The 20,013-nt window shown below is 61.7% G+C and overlaps 1 protein-coding gene across 2 annotated transcripts; it reads right to left on the reverse strand.

The window, feature by feature from the left end:
* Positions 1 to 13,293: 13,293 nt before the first annotated feature.
* On the reverse strand, positions 13,294 to 16,705 carry RFX5 (regulatory factor X5; the record flags this gene model as incomplete). 2 transcript variants are annotated; one of them, XM_084243277.1, is made up of 9 exons in its annotated part: positions 13,294 to 14,280; positions 14,354 to 14,454; positions 14,669 to 14,870; positions 15,070 to 15,151; positions 15,284 to 15,403; positions 15,548 to 15,667; positions 15,910 to 15,992; positions 16,355 to 16,388; positions 16,584 to 16,705. In XM_084243277.1, 9 exons carry the CDS (start codon positions 16,697 to 16,699, stop codon positions 13,294 to 13,296), a joined length of 1,845 nt encoding a protein of 614 aa, XP_084099403.1. The 2 variants fall into 2 exon arrangements, with proteins under 2 accessions (XP_084099403.1, XP_084099402.1); XM_084243276.1 differs by lacking the exon at positions 15,548 to 15,667 and having other exon boundaries at positions 16,584 to 16,699.
* Between the last annotated feature and the right edge of the window lie 3,308 nt (positions 16,706 to 20,013).

Here is a 20,013-nt window from a genome sequence, read left to right on the forward strand (position 1 = left end):
TGATTTAGTATTAAAGTCTCCTACAGGTTACTTTCATCCCTGGTAGACTCAGAGGTCCCAGGAGTAAAGGGCTGCAACGCCATGTCAGGCTGCGTTTAGGAGAGAAGAGCTAAGCAGGTGCTGGCATCCCCGCTGAAGGGGTGCGGGTCTCCAGGATGCCGCGCCCAGCCCCATAGCGCCCAACGTCTAATGGCGGGTCCTGGGCATGGAGATGCGGTGGCTGGGCTGCAAAACCCTGGCTCTGCCATTACAAGCCGTGTCAACTTATGCAAGTCATGCGCCTTCTGCATTTCAGGTTCCTCGACTGCAAAGCGGGTTTGAAAACACACCTACTTCTCGGGCCTCCCTGGGAGCGCAAGGGGTTAAGACACAGCCTATGAAGCTGTCCGCAGCCTCTGCAGCACGAGTTCAATTCCCAACCAGGGAACTACCCACATGGTACAGCAGACCTCTCCTGTCTCCCCGCTGCTCCCCTCAGCAGCGAATTTCAGTCAGTCTGCCTGTTCTGTTCCCTGCTCTGTCTCTGGTGGATCCTCTCACCCTCCTGCACATCTAGCCTGTACCCCAGTTCTTGTATGCATAGATAAATCTTTTTTAAAAAAAAACCTACTTCTCACTGTTGCCACACACTGTGTGACGTCACGTGCACGAGAGGGTCTCGCACATCCTAGTGCTCGCCAAACGCAGCTGAGTCCTAATCGTCTGAAGCGTGGTGAGTTGCGCGCGTGCACAACTGTCCACAGGGGGAGCAAATTATAATCAGTACCTCATGTTTGAGAACTTGAGCATCTACAGCAGCCTCTCCGCCACCAGCACCGCTCCCCTTATCATACACGCACCCCAGGAACTGGGGGATTGGGAGAAGGCACGAAGGCTAGAACTCATGGGTCTAGAATGCAGAAGAACAGGGAGGAACAGGAGCCATGTAATTAAGAATCGCTCTCTGGAGGGATTCTCAGAAGGAAATTTCATGAGAGAACACTGCTAACAAAAGCCACGGGCCTGCTAGAACTATTTGAGAGCCTTACCAAGTCCAGGTCAGGAGCAACCGTGCAGAATAGGAGGGCATTTCAAAGCAAGGCCTAGGAGAGGCGCACTGTTCACACCAGAGGCTCGTCCCCAAAGCGCAAACAGCGTGCGTCCAGGCTCGGCGAGCACAAGGGAGAGGAAGGCAGGGCTGCGGCAGAGCTGGAAGGCGGGCAATTTCCAACTTCTGACTATTTCCACTTTGTCTCCCTGAACCTGAGTACCTGCACTCTGGGGAGGTGGAAGGAGGCCCAAGATGCAGATTCTCTGACCAGCCTGGGAAGCCCCGTTTTCCACGGCCCCCTCCCTTCCAGGGCCTCCTCTCCCACCTCTGGAATGGTGGAAGGGCACGCTGGCTTTGAGCTGCCTGATCCGAGATAGCCCAGCTCCCCGCCGGTTCTCAGAGATCACCGAAAAAGGCCACTTCAGTTTGTCTTTCTCCCAAATCTGTCAAGAAAGACGTTCATCCCTGAGTTTAATTTCCCGCATCAGTAAAAAGGTGGAAACACTCCCGGCTGGTCTCCCCAGTGAGGCAGTGCCCTCTGTGCCTTCTATGTGCTCTGTCCCTACTTGCAACTCTGGGCTGCACAGGAGGAAGAAGGAAGCTGCCACCGTCACCTCCACAGGGCCTCTGCGCAACGCGGCCACCCTCCTTCTCCTGCGAGCACTGCCTGCTCAGGCCGCTCAGCAACTCTCGCCGCAGCCTCAGCCGCCGCCCAGAACCGCCTCTTCTTTCTCAGCCGCTCCATGCCCGGCACATCTTTCCCTTCCCCTCCACTCCAGATACTTCCCGGTCACCAAAACCCCTACAAGATCATTTGCAGAGTCTCCCAAGCGAGACGTCAAAGGGCGCAGGAGAGCCAGGCCTCTCTCCTACAGACCAGTTCTCCCACAGAAATCACCAAACTGGAGCGTAAACCCTGCCCCCTCCCCAGCGTCAGGGCCTACCTGCATCTGACTCAAGGCATGGGGGTGACAGGGAGGTCTTGCCAATTTAGACAGTAACAAATAGGAAAGGAGCCTCCCTGGTAGCGCAGGGGTTAGACGCGCTATGAAGCTATCAGCAGCCACTGCTGCACGAGTTCCATCCCCAGCCAGGGAGCTGCCCACATGGCGCAGCAGACCTCTCCTGTCTCCACGCTGCTCCCCTCAGCAGTGTGTTTCAGTCAGTCTGCCTGTTCTGCTCCCCGCTCTGTCTCTGGTGAATCCTCTCCCCTCTGCATCTCTGGTCTACACACCAATTCTTGTATGCATAAATAAATAAATCTCAAAAAAGTAAATAACAGGATTCTTTAAAACCTAAATCCAGATATGGTCCTCAACATGAATTCACTGATTTTCAAATGCAAAAAAAATACAGTTTTGATAAACTAGTCTAAAGAAAGCAAAAGAGGGCCTTCCTGGTGGCCTGGGGTTAAGTCTCAACACTATCACCGCGATGACCTGAGTTCGATCCCCGTCCAGGGAGCTGACCCACAGGGCACAGCAGACCTCTCCGGTCTCCCCATTGCTCCCCTCAGCAGTGTATTTCAGTAGATCTGCCTGTTCTGCTCCCCGCTCTGTCTCTGGTGGATTGTCTCACCTCCCTGTACCTCTGCCTACACCCCAACTCTTCTGTGCAAAAATAAATAAAATCTTAAAAAAAAAAAAAATAGAAAGCAAACAAAGGAATAGGTCCCTATCTCCTTTTAAGTCATAGAAAAAGAGAAGAAAATCCAAGCCTTTAGTATCAGAGGACTCCTGTTTTTCCCAAAGATTTTCAAACAACGGTCTACCTCTCGCTCTGGGAGCTCACATTGGCCTTGCAGTGAGACTGGAGGGAACGGAAGCCTCTCCTAGCATAGCTGCCCAGCCGGCTGCTAGCAAAGTAGGTGGTAGGAGCCGGCAGTGTAGACAACTGACTGGGTGCCACCGCTTATGTGGGAACCCCTGTCTGATTATCAGGGAAGAGCAGAGCCGAGCACAGAGGACATACAGGGTTCATACACACGTGTTCATTTAAGAAGGCGCTTTCCGGAAGAGACTCCTCACCATCGACACCTGTTCCCCGCGTGTCACGCGGTCCAACTCAAGCCTCTCTGTAAGGTCCCAGGCCGTCTCCCCCCAGCCTCGATGGCGCTGGTGGAGTGAGCAGCACTTTTTCTGTGGAGAAGCCCAGGGTCAAGCAGACAAGGAAGCTCAAGCCCATCAGGAACCAGACAAAGCTTGCCCAAGCCTGGGAGAAGGGGGGGGAGCGGGGGGGGGGGGGCACGGGGAGAGGGCAGCTCGAATGACTGGCAGGAGGGAGGGCAGCGGTCTCAGGGAAGGCAAGTCAACCTTGAATCAGGCTGTGAACTCCACCGGGCCAGGGAACCAGGATGAGCAGATTCCAGCCAGACGGCTCCAGTCCGCTCTGAGAACTCTGCTCATTCTGAAGGGCAACCCGTGCTGGCCACCTCTCAGCCGGTTTATCCCCTCAGCCAACCCCAAACACACTAGATGGAGGCGCTCTCCTTGTGCGAAGTACTGAAAGGTTCCTCCCAAACTCCTTCCCTGAATCCAAGATTCCCAACTCACTGCTTTGGGTGCTTTCCCGCAACATGTTCTCATGCGGTGCGGACAGCTCTGAGAAGGAAGCAGGGAAGTAGTAGAAACATGATTTCCCTTCAGGGGTGCTTCCCAGGAGTGAAGCTTCCCCTAAAAAGGGGGACTATGAGGCGTGCACTCTGGCTAACGAGGAGGAAGACGTGGAGAGCGGGACAAGGCAGCGTGATCATTTTCAAAAAGGCCTAGAGTCAGAAAATGAGTGGCAGTTCACGTGTCTTCTTCGCCGTCACAGGCCAAGAAAGAGACGTGGCCCACGAGGGAGGAACCAGCTTCCCAAGTCCCAACTCATTCCAAGCTGTCTCTCCCAGCCAGGTCGTAAGGGGCTCCCCCCCAAACATACTTTGGGTGGACAGCATCTGGAACCACGCTGCAAGTACAAGAGCAACAGCCCAGGGCCAGCAACCTAACTGGGGGGCGGGGCAAGACAGAGAAAGAAGTGGGCCTAGAAGTTTCTTGAGATCACCTATTGGCATGGCTGTAGGCCACAAAGACCCAACAGAGAGACCACAATGAAGGGAATTTCTTAGGACAACTAAATCAGTACTAATCAACACTTTTCATCTCAGCAGCCCACAATGTTTTGTACACAAATAAACCAAAGGCAACTGTGCCCCCACCCCACATCCTGCTACTGGCCCACTCCCCCCTGATGCCCCCTCGGAGCAGGCCGTGTCCCCGAAAGGTCGCTCCAGAGGTCAAGGGAGGGAGTGACAGGAGTCGGAAGGGGGGGGTTCTGCCTGTACCAGCCCTTCCCGCTGCGCCCCCCTTGTCCTTCCCAGTTACCCCCACGCCCACCCCAGGCCTAGGCGCTAGCGGACCCCACCAAAGCTGCCCTAAAAAGCCAGCGGCAAGCGCCTTCCTCTTAAACCTGGACAGAGGCGGGAAAACGCTGAGATCCCTTTAAGAAAAACCCAAAGTTGAATAATCCCGAGCAGAACTTCGGGCCTGCGCGCCCCTCCCGAGCGGCCAAAGGGGGCCGGCCGGGGCTTCCTCACAGCGCCTCATCCCCCAGACACCGTGCAGGGACGCCCGGGCGGCATCTGGGCCCTCCCCCGGCACACTCTGCAAGGGCTAGTGATCCTCAAGCGGCGTGCGACGGAAAGGGGGGCAGGCAGGGGTGCGGGCCGCGGGGGGCGCGCGCCGAGCGCCCCGAGGGCCGGGAAGGCCCCGGGAAGTCCAGGGACGCCCGGCCGGCCGGGGGGCGCCGGCCGCCGCGCTCTCTCCGGGAACAAAGCCCCGGGGCTGAGGAGGGGAAAAGTGACTAAACAAAGTTACGGGTCACCAGGCGCTCCCGGCCGGGGCGCGGGCCGGGGCCGGGGCGCCGAGGCGGGGAGCCCCGGGCGGCGCTGAGGTCATGGAATCAGGCGGCGCGGGCGCGGGCGCGGGGAGGCGGCGGGCGACGCCGGGCCGGGGGCGGCGCAGGAGGGGGACACAGGCGGAGCCCGCGGGGGCGCCGGGCCGCCGAGGGGGCGCCGCCGAGGGCCCGGCCCGCAGGAGCAGCCGGGATGGGGCGCGCGGGAGCGGGAGGGAATCCCCGGCGGAGGGCGGAGCCAAGCAGAAGAGGAAGCCAAAAAGCGCAGGAGGACCCCGGGCCCGAGAGGGGGGGCCGGGAAAGTCGGGGTGCAGCTGCCACCCGAGGGCAGTTTCGTGGTCGAGCCCGGGTGGGGGTGGGGCGGGCGGCTGCGCGGGGCGGGGCGGGAGCGGGGACCCCGCGCCGGGCGAGGGGCGCTCCCGGGGCCGGGCCGCCTACCTCCGGGGCCCCTCGGGGGCGGTGCGGGCGGCCGGGCGGGTCCGACGCCGCCGCCTCAGCAGCAGCGGCCGCTCCCGGGCTCCATGGGCCGCCGGCGCTTCCCTGACAGCGGCCGCGGCGGCGGCACCAGGCCCTGCTGCGGGGCTGCCCTCGGCGCCGCCTGCGGGGCCTTCGCTCGGCGTCAAGTTCGCCCGCGCCGCGCGGTCGCCTCTGGCCCTCGGCACGGCCGAGACGCGGGGGGACGCCCGGCGGGTGCCGGCGCCCTCGGAGCGCAGCCTCGCCTCCCGGTGCGCGCTCGGCGTCCCGGCGCCCAGGCCCCGGCCGAGCCCGTCGCGGTCCGCGCCGGAGCTGCCCGCGCCGCGCCTGCTCAGAAATAGGCGGGGGCGGGGCGAGGCGGGGGCGGGGCCGCTACGGGGGGCGGGGCGGCCAACCTTCGCGGGGGCCGCCCGGCTCCGCCCTCCGCGGGCGCCCGGGGAGGTGCTGCCCGAGGGTGCGGGGCGCCCCTGGGCCGTGCGCGGCCGGCGGACGCGGGTGCCGGCCAGAGGAGGCCCGAGACGCGGCCCTCGGGCGTGCAGCTGCGTGACTGAGCCCGTCGAGGGCGCGAGCGCCCGGCGTCCCCCAGCCGGGCCCCCGCCCGCGCCTCGGCCCTCGGGCTCCAGCCGGCGGGGGCGGCGGGGGCGGGACGGGGTGGGGGAGGGGGCGGGGCCGGGGCGGGACGGGCCGGCGGGGGCGGGGCCGGGGCGGGAACGGGCCGGCGTGGGCGTGGGCGGGGCGGGAACGGGCCGGCGGGGGCGGGGCCGGGGCGGGACGGGCCGGCGGGGGCGGGGCCGGGGCGGGAACGGGCCGGCGGGGACGGCCGGGGCCGGGCCGGGGCGGGGCCGGGCTGGCGGGGCCGCCCCGCGCCGACTCCGCCTGCGGACGACGCCAGCCGCGCGCCCCTGCGCGGGTGGGAGACGCGGCCCCCCCGCATCCCCGCGGCGTCGGCGGCGCTCCTCGAGGTCGCGGCCCGGCCCCGAGGTCACCGCCGGTCGGGCCGGGCCGGGCCGGCGAGGGCGCGGGCGGGGGCGCGAGGGCCGCGGGGCGCCGGGACCGAGCCCCTCGCGGCCCAGGCCGGCCGGGGTTGAGCACGAAGCCGCGGGACGCCGGCCGCCGCCGCGCGTGGGGGCGCCTCGCGGGACCCCCGGCTGCGCGAGCCGCTGTGCAGGGCTCCTCGCTGGGCGCCTCGGGGCGGCTGTGTGGCCCGACCTTGGCCCCCCGGCCGGTCAGAGGCCGAGCGGCGTGGGAGACCGTCGGCTCCGCACCCGCAGTTCCGCGCCTGCGAACGCGAGCCCCCGGAGCGGGCGCGCGGGGCCGGTCCCTGGGGGCGCCGGGCGGGGGGGGGCGCAGGGAGCCGCCGGAAGAGCCGCGGCCCGGGTTCGGCCGGAAGCGCCTCTGGGAGCGCCTCTGGGAGCGCCTCTGGAAGCGCCTCTGGAAGCTTCGCCTCTGGAAGCTTCGCCTCTGGAAGCTTCGCCTCTGGAAGCTTCGCCTCTGGAAGCGCCTCTGGGAGCGCCTCTGGGAGCGCCTCTGGAAGCGCCTCTGGGAGCGCCTCTGGAAGCTTCGCCTCTGGAAGCTTCGCCTCTGGAAGCTTCGCCTCTGGAAGCTTCGCCTCTGGAAGCGCCTCTGGAAGCGCCTCTGGAAGCTTCGCCTCTGGAAGCGCCTCTGGAAGCTTCGCCTCTGGAAGCGCCTCTGGAAGCGCCTCTGGAAGCTTCGCCTCTGGAAGCTTCGCCTCTGGAAGCGCCTCTGGAAGCGCCTCTGGAAGCGCCTCTGGAAGCTTCGCCTCTGGGAGCGCCTCTGGGAGCGCCTCTGGGAGCGCCGGGCGCGCGGGCCGCCGCGGACAGAGCCTGCGGGCCGCGGAGGAGGACGCGGGGCGGCGGGGCGGCCCGGCCGTGCGGTGAGTGCGCGGGGCGGCGGGGCGGCCCGGCCGTGCGGTGAGTGCGCGGGGCGGCGGGGCGGCCCGGCCGTGCGGTGAGTGCGCGGGGCGGCGGGGCGGCCCGGCCGTGCGGTGAGTGCGCGCGGCGGCGGGCGGAGCTCCCGGAGCTCCCGGGCCGGGGCGGAGAGGCCCGGCGGGACCCGGCCCGGCGGCGCCGTCTGGAGGCTGCGAGGGCGGAAATCGAGGAGACGCGGGAACGGACTGAAGTGGCAGCGCGGCGGGAAGGGGGGCGCGGGAAGGGGGCGCCGGGGAGCGTCCGCCCGTCGCCCCTCGGCCGCCCCTCGAGTATGAAACGCCGCCCAGACACCCCGCGGGCGGCCCGGGGGCGGCGGGACTGGTTCTGAGACCCGGCAGAGATGTGGCAGCCCCGCTTTTTTGTGCTAGGGAGTTTCTGATTTTCCAGTGACCAGAAAAAGCAAGATTTCAGCAACGTCTCTGTTTACACCTTCAGTGGGTTTTTTTTTTGAACAGGTACCGCAGTTCTGAGCCCTTTGCTAGTCACGGGAGACCAGGGAGAGGAGCCCGGGTTTATCACTCGAAGGGCTCATGGGTGTGCATTTCTCTGCGTCTTTTCCTGCTGTCCGCCTCCTTCTGGAGTGTGGTGGTGTTGCTTGTTACCCTGTTTCTTTTTTTCTTCTTCTTCTTTTTTAAGATTTGTTTATCTATTCACACAAGCACTGGGCACAGTCAGAAGCGCAGGAGGGTGAGAGAATTCACCAGAGCCAGAGCGGGGAGCAGAGCAGGCAGAAGGACCGAAGGACACTGCTGAGGGGAGCAGCGGGCGGCAGGAGAGGTCTGCGCGCCATGGGGGACCCTCCTCCGGTGGCCGGGGAGCAGCCGGGGATCGAACCGGCGCCGCAGAGGCCGCGGGCAGCTTCGCCACCACCGGGGAGGCCCAGCATGTTACATTTTAAACATCCCTGTGGTTAAAGAAATTAAAGAGTGATTCCCCCCCTTACCCCCACTCCTAGATATTTTTGGCTTTTTCCCCCCAAGGAAAAAGGTAGCAGTTACTGCTCCAACCCCACTGTGTGTCACTACCTTACTTACTCATTACCATCCTGTGCAAGAGAGGTTACCCCTTTGTGTCATTTTATGGAAACTGAGCTCCTGTCTTCTTCTTTTTTTTTTTTTTTTTTGAAAAAAAAATTTTTTTTGAAGATTTATTTATTGTATTTATACAAGAACCGGGGTACAGGCCAGATGCACGGGAGGGTGAGAGGACTCACCAGAGACAGAGCTGGTAACGGAACAGGCAGGCTGATGAAATACGCTGCTGAGGGGAGCAGCGGGGAGACAGGAGAGGTCTGTTGTGCCCTGTGGGTAGCTCCCTGGCTGGGGATTGAACTCATGCTGCAATAATGGTTCCTTGGCAAGGCCTGCGCCTTCATCCGGGTCATCGTGCTGCCGCCCGTGATGCGATGAAGCCAAGCCTCACACACATATACGGCGCAGTATTTCTTAAATGTTCATGAGGGGGGGCCTCCCCGGTGGCGCAGCGGTTGAGCGCTGGGTTGCGAAGCTGCCCGCGGCCTCTGCGACGCCGGTTCGATCCCCAGCTGCTCCCCGGCCACCGGCGGAGGGTCCCACATGGCGCGCAGACCTCTCCTGCCGCCCGCTGCTCCCCTCAGCAGTGTCCTTCGGCCCTTCTGCCTGCTCTGCTCCCCGCTCTGGCTCTGGTGAATTCTCTCACCCTCCCGCGCTTCTGACTGTACCCAGTGCTTGTATAAACAAAAAAACAAACAAATAAAGAAAGAAAGAAAGAAAGAAAACATGCCTCTAAAAAAAAAAAATGTTCATGAGGGGATATTTGTTTACTGGAGAAAATATAAATTAGGTTCAAATTTTAACTTTACCAAGCTGGACCGCATGGCCTGAGCAGCTTTCCTGGCTGTTCCACCACAGATGACAGCTCAGTGGCTGGGAATGACTCAGCCGGATGCAGAAGGGTTTTAGGGACACTAACCTCCTGTGCAGTACGTGCATGAGTGTGGCATTTGCGTTGATTTCTAAAGAAAGTTGATTTTGAACCATAGGAATAAACAAATTCATTTATTTAGGATCACAAACTAGATGAGTTTTTCTTGGATTAATAGCAAGATTTCAAATTTTAGTATATTATAAATTATTTTTAACTTCACTTACAGGAAAGAAAATTAAAAAGAATATAGTGTGGGGGAGGGAAGGGAGGAGGGGAAGTGGAGCCGGAGGGAATACGGAAGAGCAGCCGTCAGTGCTCAGTGCCTCAAGTCCCAGCTCGGCCTTTCCTCTAGTAACCTGGAGCTTGAGCTACAGCACAGTAACTTGTTTCTTGTGAGACTTTTTAAACAGGGAACATTTTAAAAAGAGGCCTTTTAGTAATATTCACGCAAATCTCAGAATCAGCCCATGGCTAGCCTCCCCGGAAAGGTACCTGTTCCCACACCCAGCCCGTGAGGACAGGCTTCCTGGGCATTTCCACCCACGGCCAGCGGCGTCTTCATCCCTGAGGCCCTGGTGCATCAGCAGCCTGGTTTCGGGCAAACGGATGGTGACCAAGGCGGACGGCTCCCTTTGACTCCAGTGCCCCGTCACAAGGGCAAACTCCAGAGCTTTCTTCCACTCGCTCACTCAATCTGCAGATGACATAAGGGCTGTGTCCTCACTGCCTGGCGCTGCTGTTTATCACGCTGCGCCTGCCTCGCAGGTGTTTCTCGGGGCGCGGTCCTCTCTCTCTACTTCCACCCCGCATCCCCGAGCCTCTGCTGTCCCTGGAATGCCTTCCTAGCCACCCTCTGCTTACCTTACGGGTGGGACTTAAGCCTGCCTTTCCCAGGAAACCTTCCCAAATTACTCAGCCCAAAGCACTTTTATCTGCAGCTCTTCTGCGATGAAACGAGCACCGCGAGTCCATCCTTCTCCTGTGTCTCATGTTGCGCTGTCCTGGCTTCATGGTGCAGACTCGCCCAGTCAACTCTGACCCCCTCCCCTGGGCATTCACACACACACACACACACACACACACACCCCGCCCCACCTGCTATTCCTCTTGGTGCCCATGCTGTGCTAGTTGTCTGTGCTTGTCACTAACAAGGCACTGCCCTGATGCATTACAGTCTGTGTCAGCCGGCTCCTAGCCAGCGCCTTGCGCTTAAAAAACAAGAGGGACCACATCAAAACCACAGTGATGGACTCCCACTTCTGGCAACGTGGATATGAAAAGGGCTTGCCCATTAAAATACAACTAGATTTGAGACAAATCACAGCAAACATTTCTCAGCCTATTGCTGGGCTCATCAGAAAGGGGAATCACTAAAGGAAAGGAAACAGAACTGAAACCGAGCGAAGGATGAACGACAAGTACTAGGAAAAAGCAGGTTTGTCCTGGAGAGCAGCTAAGCCCTGGACCCAAGCAGAGCAGGGGAAGATGCTTAGGACCACTGAATTGAACTTGGACTCTTGGCGGGGGGGGGGGGGGGGGGGGCTAACTGGGCTAACTGCACTAGGTCAGAGCACCCCATGGCTCCTGCCGGAAGCAGATGCAAATCTGCACTAGAGGGAAGTGCCCCCCACTCGGGCCCTCTGGATTCCACGGGTTAAGTTCAGCAAAATATGGGCGCAAAATCTAAACCCATGAAGTATACAGAGAAACAAGCTGCCGCAGGCAGGGGTCAGCAGAACCCAAAAAACAGATTTAGACATCTGAGATAAGCTACAGATGTAACATAAAACCCCAACAAATTGCAGATTTGGGGCCTCCCCTGGTGGCGCAGCTGTTGAGCCCACAGCCTCTGCAGTGCCCGTTTGATCCCTGGCCACCAGTGAAGGTCCCACATGGCGCACAGACCTCTCCTGTTATAACACTTCTCTAAATAGTACATGAGTCAAAAAAGTCATAAAGGTAATTTAAAAACTTAAAAGTAACTGACTTGGGGAATACAGAGACACAGAGTCCTTGAAAACTCACAATTGGGAGAAGGCTGAAAATCAGATGTGTCGAAACTAAGTTGTAAAGGACATAAAATGTAAACCCAACCTAGGAGGGGAGATACTACAGGTATCATCCATAATTAGTGAAATGGAAGCAAACATTTGTGTTTCCCACAAAGGAACACCAGGTCAGAGGGGATAACAGGCGTTTCACCAAACTTTCAAAGGATGGTTCACGTCAAACTCCACGCGCGCTCCCGGAGAGTAAGGTGCAGAGGGTATACTGACCGAAAGATGCATCCTAGAAAGCGTGGTAGAAACCTCATTAGGAGCAAAGGCACTGACACTAGAACATTCGGAGCAGCATCATGGTTAGCAGCAAAACCTGGAAAACCGTGTCCGCCAACATAGTGGGGGCTTGTGATTCACGCGCCTGGTGGGACCACGCAGGAGCCACAGCTCCCCGTGCACCGTGGAGAAGCCCACAGGAAAAGGTGTTCAGTGGGAAAAAAGCAAATTGCAGGGCTGAGTAGAGAGTAACGTTTTGTAATAGAAAGCAAAACTGAACAGAGCCGTTTCCAGGGACACAGATAGAGGCCGGCACGTAACACACCCCCAGCTAAGGCCGCGTCACACTGGGCAGAGGGCGCAGGAGGAACACGCCAACAACGTCATTTCTGATGTTTTAATGGGTAAGTAGGAGGTGGGTCAAAGGAACTCATTTCATTATCACACTTCATAACTTATCCATGTTAAATATAGTCTTTATAGATATCAAATATTACATATTATACTTTAAAAAAATCTGCCATGGTGGAAATCGATGAACAAGTGAACAAAGTCTCCTTGAAGGGAAACCTGCCTCTCTTAGGAAGAACCAAGACTCCCAGACAGGCTGCTGTGCGGGTGGCGGGCAGGCCCTCCACGGACAGCGGCTGCTTGGCTGTTTCCGGGGACACACCTGGAGGGCCCAGGCCCACTTCCCATACAAGGCTACCTCCCCCTCCCGTGCACCCACACACCTAGGGGACCCGTGGCGCGGCTCAGTCCTGACACCCGGTGGAGGCAGGAGGAATTCAGTGAGCCGCTAGGGGTCGGGGAGCAAGAGGCAGAGGAAACAGATTCAGAAACAGAGCGAGGGCTGGGCTCCCCCTCTGCGGTGTGGGCAAAGAAACGTGGGCTGTCATGTGAGACTGAAGCAATAGCCCCTAAAGGAATGACCCCGTTCCTTCTGAGGCTAAAACAGGTGGGAAGAGGTTGCAGCCACGGGGAAGCGTGAGGCTGAGAGGGGAGCGGAAGCCGCGGTAGGGACCTCAGTCCAGCTGCCCACTGCCTCCCTGCTGCCACCTGGGGACTGCAGGACTTCTGAGGAGGTTGATGCCACCCTTCTTCCCAAAGGTGCACTCGGTGATGCAGACCAAGCAAATCAGCATATGCCGTCCTCCTGATGGTGACTGGCTAGGGCTGGCCATGTGACCCGGGCCGGCCTCACCGGAGCGGATCTGGGGCCTCTGGTAGAACTTCTGGCACAATGCTGCCCTCTTTCTGCTTGGACGCACACGGGGAAACTCGTAATCCTAGGAGGGCAGGCCCAGGCTGCAGGTGCTCCCACAGAGAGAGGAGCAGGGGTCAGCAGTCAGTCAGGTCTCCAGAGGCGCAGCCACGAGGCTGAGGTCAGCCTCAGCCGCGCCAGCACTACCTCTAGACTGTCCGGCTCCATGAGCCGGTCTTTTTCTTAGCCAGTCCGAGCTAGGCTTTCTATGATTCGAAACCAAAACACTCCTAACCTGTACATTCATCACACTTACTCCATCCCTGTCTTCCACAGGACAGCACAGGGACGCAGGTAAGAAGGTCACTGCAAGGTGACTAAAGCCAAAGGGAGTGAGCTAGAAAGGTCAGAAGCAGGAAGCAGGCACTGGGGAAGCTGGGGCGCCCCAGCTATCTATGCAGAAGGAACCCCGCAGTGAAGAGCCAAGTAAAGCAGGTGTGGAGGGGCCTGGACAAGGCAGACGCGTAGTTAACACACGACAGACGCGCTCCCCACGCACCCTCACGGAGGTGTTGCTTTGAGGTCTTTCCGCTCGCGGGGTGGGGAGGTCTGAAGTGCGTGCCCCTTTGAGTCCTTATTACCCTGTGCTGCCATGTCTGCCTCTCCCTTTCCCAAATGAAGAGCCTCCTTTTGGCTTCTACAGCCCTTGATGACACTGACTTTTAGGGACACAACAGGCATTTTATCTTCTGTTTCTTTGGCATGGCGGGAGCTGGGGCCCCTTCCGCCTCTGGAAGCAGCACCATCCTCCTGTCCCAGGGCCAGCACCATGCCCTCCTCAGCCCCCCGCGCGGGCCCTGGACTCTCTGTGCCTCCGGCCGCGTCACCAGCCCCCCCTGAGGCCCACGTCTGCCGTGGGAACCTTGAGGACTGGGCAGAGTCCATGACAGCCGCCGGCTTGTCGGGGGTAGAATTTCTTTCCTTGCTTCCACCGGACTTTTTCCGGGGTCGTCCCCTTTTCCTTTTGGTCTCACTTCCTGCATCCTCTGTCTCCTGCTTTGCTGCTTTAACTGGCGGGTCCTGCCCGCTGGCCTCGCTCACAAGCACTTCAGCTGTCCGCTTGACCCCCTTATCGTGGGGTCCTGGGTCAGCACCTAGGCCCACCTCCCTGTTCTCCGTGCCCTGTGGCTGAGTGAGCCCCCCAGGGGGAACCCGCCCGTGCCCCGGCCCCGGCAAAGCAGAAACAGCTGGCAAGATCATGTTGATGATGGGCATGGGCGCCTGGGGGCCCCCAGCCCTCGTGGGCAGAGGCAGTGCAGCGACTTTCAGGGTGCCTGAAGACAGCTTGGGGGCCAGGATGGGCGGGGAGACTCGGATGGGGGGCACGAGTGAGCGAGGGGCCCGGGGCAGGAGCGGCGGCAGCCGGGCCACCAGGGCGGTGACCTGAGGGTTGCTGGCCGCGGGTGCTGGGCTCTCAGCCGGGCTCTTCTTCCGCTCTCCGCGTGCTGGGGGGCCGGCCCCTGCCCGGGGCTCCAGCTCCTTGGGAGACTAGAAGATAGAGAGGACTGGTAAGCGGAGATGGGGCGCTGGTGGGAAGAGCAACCGCGGCAGCAGCCCTCACCTGAGTGGGTCTCTCTGGCCTGCGGTGGGCCGCGCCCTCTAGGCTCTCCACTCCGTTCCTGGCCTTGGACACGCGCTCCCGGGGGCCGTGCTCATCCTCTTCTGCAGAGAGGCCGGGAAAAGTGTCAGTGAGGGCGAGGAGGAGGGCGCAGAGGAGGGGGTGGCGCTGCCTGCGCCGACAAAGGTGGGGAAAGAGCAATGCGGGGCACGTCCTAGGAGTCTCCAAGGACAGAAGGCGTCTCCATTCTGGCCTGTGGGAGGGCCTGTGAGGTGGAAGGGTGAGGGTTTCTTGGGTTTCTCGGGCGGAGGCACCCACCAGCAAGCCCCACGGCCTTGAGCACGTTGGCGTGTGTGGACCGGGCGGAGATGAGGTGCTGCTGCAGCAGGAAGCGCGCCACCTCCACGATGGAGCTGAAGGAGCGCTTCAGGATCCGCTCGGCCCAGTCGCAGGTCAGGGCGCAGGCCGCCTCCACCACCTCGTCCCGGGGCGCTGGGGTGACCTCAGGGCCCATTTCTGGCTGGAGTGAAGAACATGGCCCATCACCCGGCAAACCAAAGAACCCCTGCCGCCCTTGACCACCGCTGAGACTGGGATGGGTGGGAGCGGCCGGCAGAAGGACCGCCCTGTACCCAGAGGCTGTGCTCAACAACCTCCCAAGAGCCCCCAGCCCTCCCGCCACTGTGAGGAGCAACTGGCAACCGGAAGTGGTCACTTACACTGTCAGAGCCCTTCAGGTCAAGTCCGGGCAAGGGAGGCATGGACACCAAGGTCTTCCTTCGAATGCCACTATAGCAGTATCTGCTTTGGGTTAAGGGGCAGCCAACACGGGGTCTCCGAGCCCACTGGGAAGCCAGGCGGCTCAACGCCTGCTGTCCACACACCAAGTCGGCCTCCTCAGCCCCCCGCCCTAGCCTCCCCAGTCAAGGATACTTGGACTGGCCCCGGCCACCGAGCCTTCGGGCCTTGATGTCAGGGAAGATCTCTCTGATGATTTTGCCAAAGTTGGCTGTGCTGAGGGGGCGACAACAGGCGAGGCTCTCACAGTACTTCCTGTGTGAAGTGGGGAGAGTGGGGAGCTGCTCAGAGTTGGCGGCCATGGGTGGCCCCCTGGGCCCCTGGAGACCTGTTTGGGGAGCCCCTGGAGCAGCACGGCTCCTGGAGGCAGGGAGCGCCCGCCAGCCCCAGCCTACCCACCGGTAGGCATCGTAAACGCTCTGCTTGGGCAGGCAGGTGTCGGTGTGCTCCTCCAGGTGGTTGCGGATCCACCTGCAGGCGTGCATGTACTCCTCGTTGCTGAGCGTGCTGGGCTCCGAACTGCAAGGCAAGAAAAAGGGCCCAGTGTGACCGAGGCCCAGCGTCCTCCTGGCTCTCTCCAGGCCACCCTGCGGCAGTGCCAGCCGTGGGCTCAAAGCAGCCACCCTCCCGGGGCTGCGGTGGGATGGCCTGTCGCCTGCGGCCAGGGCAGCGGTGAGGACCCCCACTCACTGCCCCTTCCCTGTGAACCTGGCTTTGAGTAGCAGAAGCCCTGACAGCTAAAACCCTGGCAGCAAACCTACCTTTTGTCCCCAGTGCTGGGCCCTGAGGGGAGCTGCAGGTAGAGATACAGCTTGTCGCTGTCTGAGAACTTCTGCACATCTTGCTGAGGGCGAGGAAGAGGCAGCAGAGTTAAAAAGGGCCCGCGGTGGACCCCCTCATTCAAAGTGAGAAATGAAGCTGACCCAGAGATCTTGAGGCTGAAAGAGGCGACTGAAACGATTCAAGGCTGCGTGCCCACCGCCTCTGAGGACCCCACAGGAAGAGGGGAGCAGAGGGGATCAGTGCTCTTGGTTTCTATCAGACGTCACCCAAGAGGTCACGCGAGGAGAAGGGAGACGCTCCAGTGCATCGAGGTCCCCCTGCGGGGCGGCAGCACCCCAGGGCCCACATCCACCTCACTGACTCAGACCCTGCTATCTTCACCCCTAGTTCTCTCTCTGTTGCCTTTGCCCCCAGAATACTCACCAGGATTCCCTCTACTTTGTTCTGCACGGCCTTGCTGCGGGGGAAGAGGAGAGGTTAGGCTCACGAGACCCCGTCAGGCGGCTGGGGGAGAAGAGGGCTCAAAGGCTCGGGAGCCACCTGGGGGCGGGGCGGGGCGGGGCGGGGCGCAGCTGGCCCGCAGAGGAAGTTGAGGGCTGCAGGGCCCTAGGCCAGGCCGGGGCAGGATTTGGAGGTGATGCGCGCTACTTACGAGATGCTACCTCGCAGCTTCTGGAGGAGCGTGGTGGGTTCCCCCGCCTCGGCACCACCTGGGGGGGGCCGCCCCCCGGCCTTCGGGCTCTTGGCATCGGGTTCATCTTCTGCCATCCCGGCATGAGGGCTGCGAGGAGAGGCCCGAGGTGTAACTCCCTCCCGCCGCGGCCCGGCCGGCGCCCGCCGAGCCAGAGGACGCCGCGATGTCCTCGCGTGGCCTTTCCCTCCGCAGCCGCCGGCTCCAGGCACCGGGAGTCACCCCATCGCTTCTGGGGTCCGGGCCGGCCGGAGGCCCTCGCCGCGCGCCGCCCCCCGCCCCCCCCGCGGCCCCTAACCGCGCCGAGCCGCGGGGCCGGCACCCGGGCGGGGAGCGCGCCGGCCGCGACCCCTGACCCCTGACCCCGGCCGCCCCGCCCGGGCCCGGCGCCGCGCGAACTTCCCGGCCGGGCGGCGGGTTCCCCGCGCGGCCCGGCCCGCCCCGCCCGCCAGGCCCGGGCCGCGGCCCCGCCGCGCCGCCCGCCGCCCCGGCCCCGCGCCGGCCCCGCCGCCCGCGCCCGGCCCCGCCGCCCCGGCCCCGCCGCGGCCCCGCGGGGGCTCGGCCGGCGCGGCCCCGGGCGGCGGGGAGCGGGGTCCGGCCCGCGGCCCGCGCCCGGCGGCCGGAGCGCCCCGGAAGGGCCGGCGGCAGCCCCCGGCCCGGCCCGCGCCCCGCCGCCCCCACCTCCGCGCGGGCGCCCTCCGCCGCCGGCGCCACAAAGGTGCGGGAGGAAGAGAAACTACCTCGCGCCGCCTCCGCTCCGGCCCAGCCCGCGGCCCGGGCCCGCGGCGCGTGCGTTGCTCTATTTTCTTTTTTCTGACTGGCTGCGGCGGCCGCGATCTGCCCGGATACCCGCGCGGCCCGGGCGCTGATTGGCCGCCGCCGCCGCCCGGCCCGAAGGCGCCCGGCTCGCCCCGGCGGCCGCCAAAGCTGCCTGGCAACAGCGCCTGATTGGCCGGCGGGAGGGCGCCCCAAAGTTGGCCCGCGCGGGCCCGGGAAGTCCGGGCCGGGCTCGGCGCGGGGCCGGTCGGCGGCCGGGCGGGCGCTGCTCTTAAAGGGGCCGCGGGCCGCGGCTGGCCTGGGGCGCCGAGCTGCGGGGAGGCCCCGGGCCCGCCTGGCCGCGCGCGGGCGCGGGGTGGGGGCGCTCGCGCGACCCCCGAGGACGAGGCCGCGGGGCCCCCCGCACCCCACGACGCGCGCGCGCTCTCAGGCCGGCGCGCCCTCCGCCCGGGCGCCCTCCCCGGGGGTGCTGGGTGCCCACCCCAACTTTTTACGGGTGCAGAGCTTCGTGAGCGTTGCTGGAGCCCCAACCCCAGGCAGCTTCGCGATGTTAGGTAAAAATTACGGATCAGAGGGAAGCGACGGAGCCCGAGCCGCGGGGAGCGCCCGCCAGAGCCCGCGGGCTGGAGCCGGGCTGCTGCGCCCCCCGCCCCGCCCGCGGCGCCCCGGCGCGAACCCCCACCCCGCGCCCCGGCGCGCGCTGCGGCCGCGGGCAGAGCTGGGCCCTGTGCCCGCTGGCGAGGGGGGCGGCCGCAGAGGGGGGCGGCCGCAGAGGGGGGCGGCCGGAGCCCACCTGCCGCCCCGGGCGCCCACCGCCCCACACCCACACCTGTCTGGCGTCACAGCTGCCCCCGGCGGCGCTGTCGGCATTTTACAGACAGGGAAACAGACGTGCCCGCTTTTAACATGCACAGAAAGTTCTGGAATCAAAATCCAAGGCCGGCAAAGCCCATTCCCCTGAGCTGCCCTCGACCCCAGGGCCGGCCGCGCGCGCACGCCGGGTGCAGGGGTGCCTTGGACTGGAGGGGAGACGCCTCGGACAGTCCGCGTGGAGGGGACAGAGAGCTCTTGACTGGACAGAGTTTGTGATGAATGATGCGATTTAGGATTTTGCAGATGGCAGGAATAATTGGAAGTTTTAGCAAAGGGAGAAAAGGTACCTCGGCTCTGTAAGGGAGAGGTGCTGGCAGCACTTGCGGAAGGCGGTGGAGTTGAGTAGTTGGGGGGGACCTGTTCCTTATTTATGCCAGGTGTTGTGCCAACAGCTGGGGATGCAGAGCTGAATAGGGCATGATGGTCCTTGCTCTGAGAAGAGTTGTCATCACAGCAAACATTGATGAGACCTCGATACGTGCCAAGGTCCTCGCCTCTCTCATAGCAACTCTGTCGCTAGGTGCTGTGACCATCCCCATTTTACAGGTGGGGAGTCAGAATCACTGAGAGGTTAATAAGCGGCACCATTACAGTTACTAAGTGGAGCCAGGAACCTAGGCCTCTGGATTCACACTGTGCTCTTAGATGCTATTAGACAAAGATGTAAACATCATATATACACACCCTACAATTTTAGAAGTAAATTTCCTAAACACAAAGATGCAAACCATGAAGAAAAATGCTGATGTATTTAGACACATGAATATTAAAAACTTAAATATAGGGCCTCCCCGGTAGCGCAGCGGTTGAGTGCTGGGTTGTGAAGCTGCCCACAGCCTCTGCAGCGCCGGTTCCATCACCGGAGGAGGGTCCCACATGGTGCGCAGACCTCTCCTGCCACCCGCTGCTCCCCTCAGCAGTGTATTTCGTCAGTCTGCCCGTCCTGTTCCCTGCTCTGGCTCTGGTGAATTCTCTCACCCTCCCGTGCTTCTGACTGTACCCAATGCTTGTGTAAATAAATAAATCTTTAAAAAAAAACTATATATTTTTTCAAGCTTTATTTATTTATGCATACAAGAGCTGGGGTATAGGACAGAGATGTAGGGGGTGAGAGGATCCACCAGAGACAGAGCAGGGAACAGAACAGGCAGACTGACTGAAATACACTGCTGAGGGGAGCAGCAGGGAGATAGGAGAGGTCTGCTTCGCCATGTGGGTCAGCTCCCTAGCCAGCTGGGGATCGAACTCATGCTGCAGAGGCTGTGGACAACTTCACAGTGCTGTTCTTAACCCCTTGTGCCACCAGGGAGGCTCTAAAAACTTAAATATATTTTTAAAAAACACCATGAAAAGAATACAAAGTCAAACTGCAAATTGGGGGGAAGGCATTTTCAAGACGTGTAACTGACAAAGGATTATTACCTGGATTTTTTTTTTTAAGATTTATTTATTAATACAAGAACTAGGGTATAAGGCCAGAGGTGCAGGAGGGTGAGAGAATTCCCCAGAGACAGAGTGGGGAGCAGAACAGGCAGACTGACCAAAGACATTGCTGAGGGGAGCAGTCGGAGAGGCAGGAAAGGTCTACTCCTACCATGTGGGTAGCTCCCTGACCGGCCAGGAATTGAACCCGCGCTGCAGAGGCTGTGGACAGCTTCACAGCGCTGTGCTCAAACCGCTGCGCCACCAGGGAGGCCCACTGCCTGGAATTTATCCGAACCTTTTTACAAATAAACAGGTA

Source organism: Talpa europaea (genome assembly GCF_964194135.1).
Source record: "Talpa europaea genome assembly, chromosome: 9".
NCBI lineage: Eukaryota > Metazoa > Chordata > Mammalia > Eulipotyphla > Talpidae > Talpa > Talpa europaea.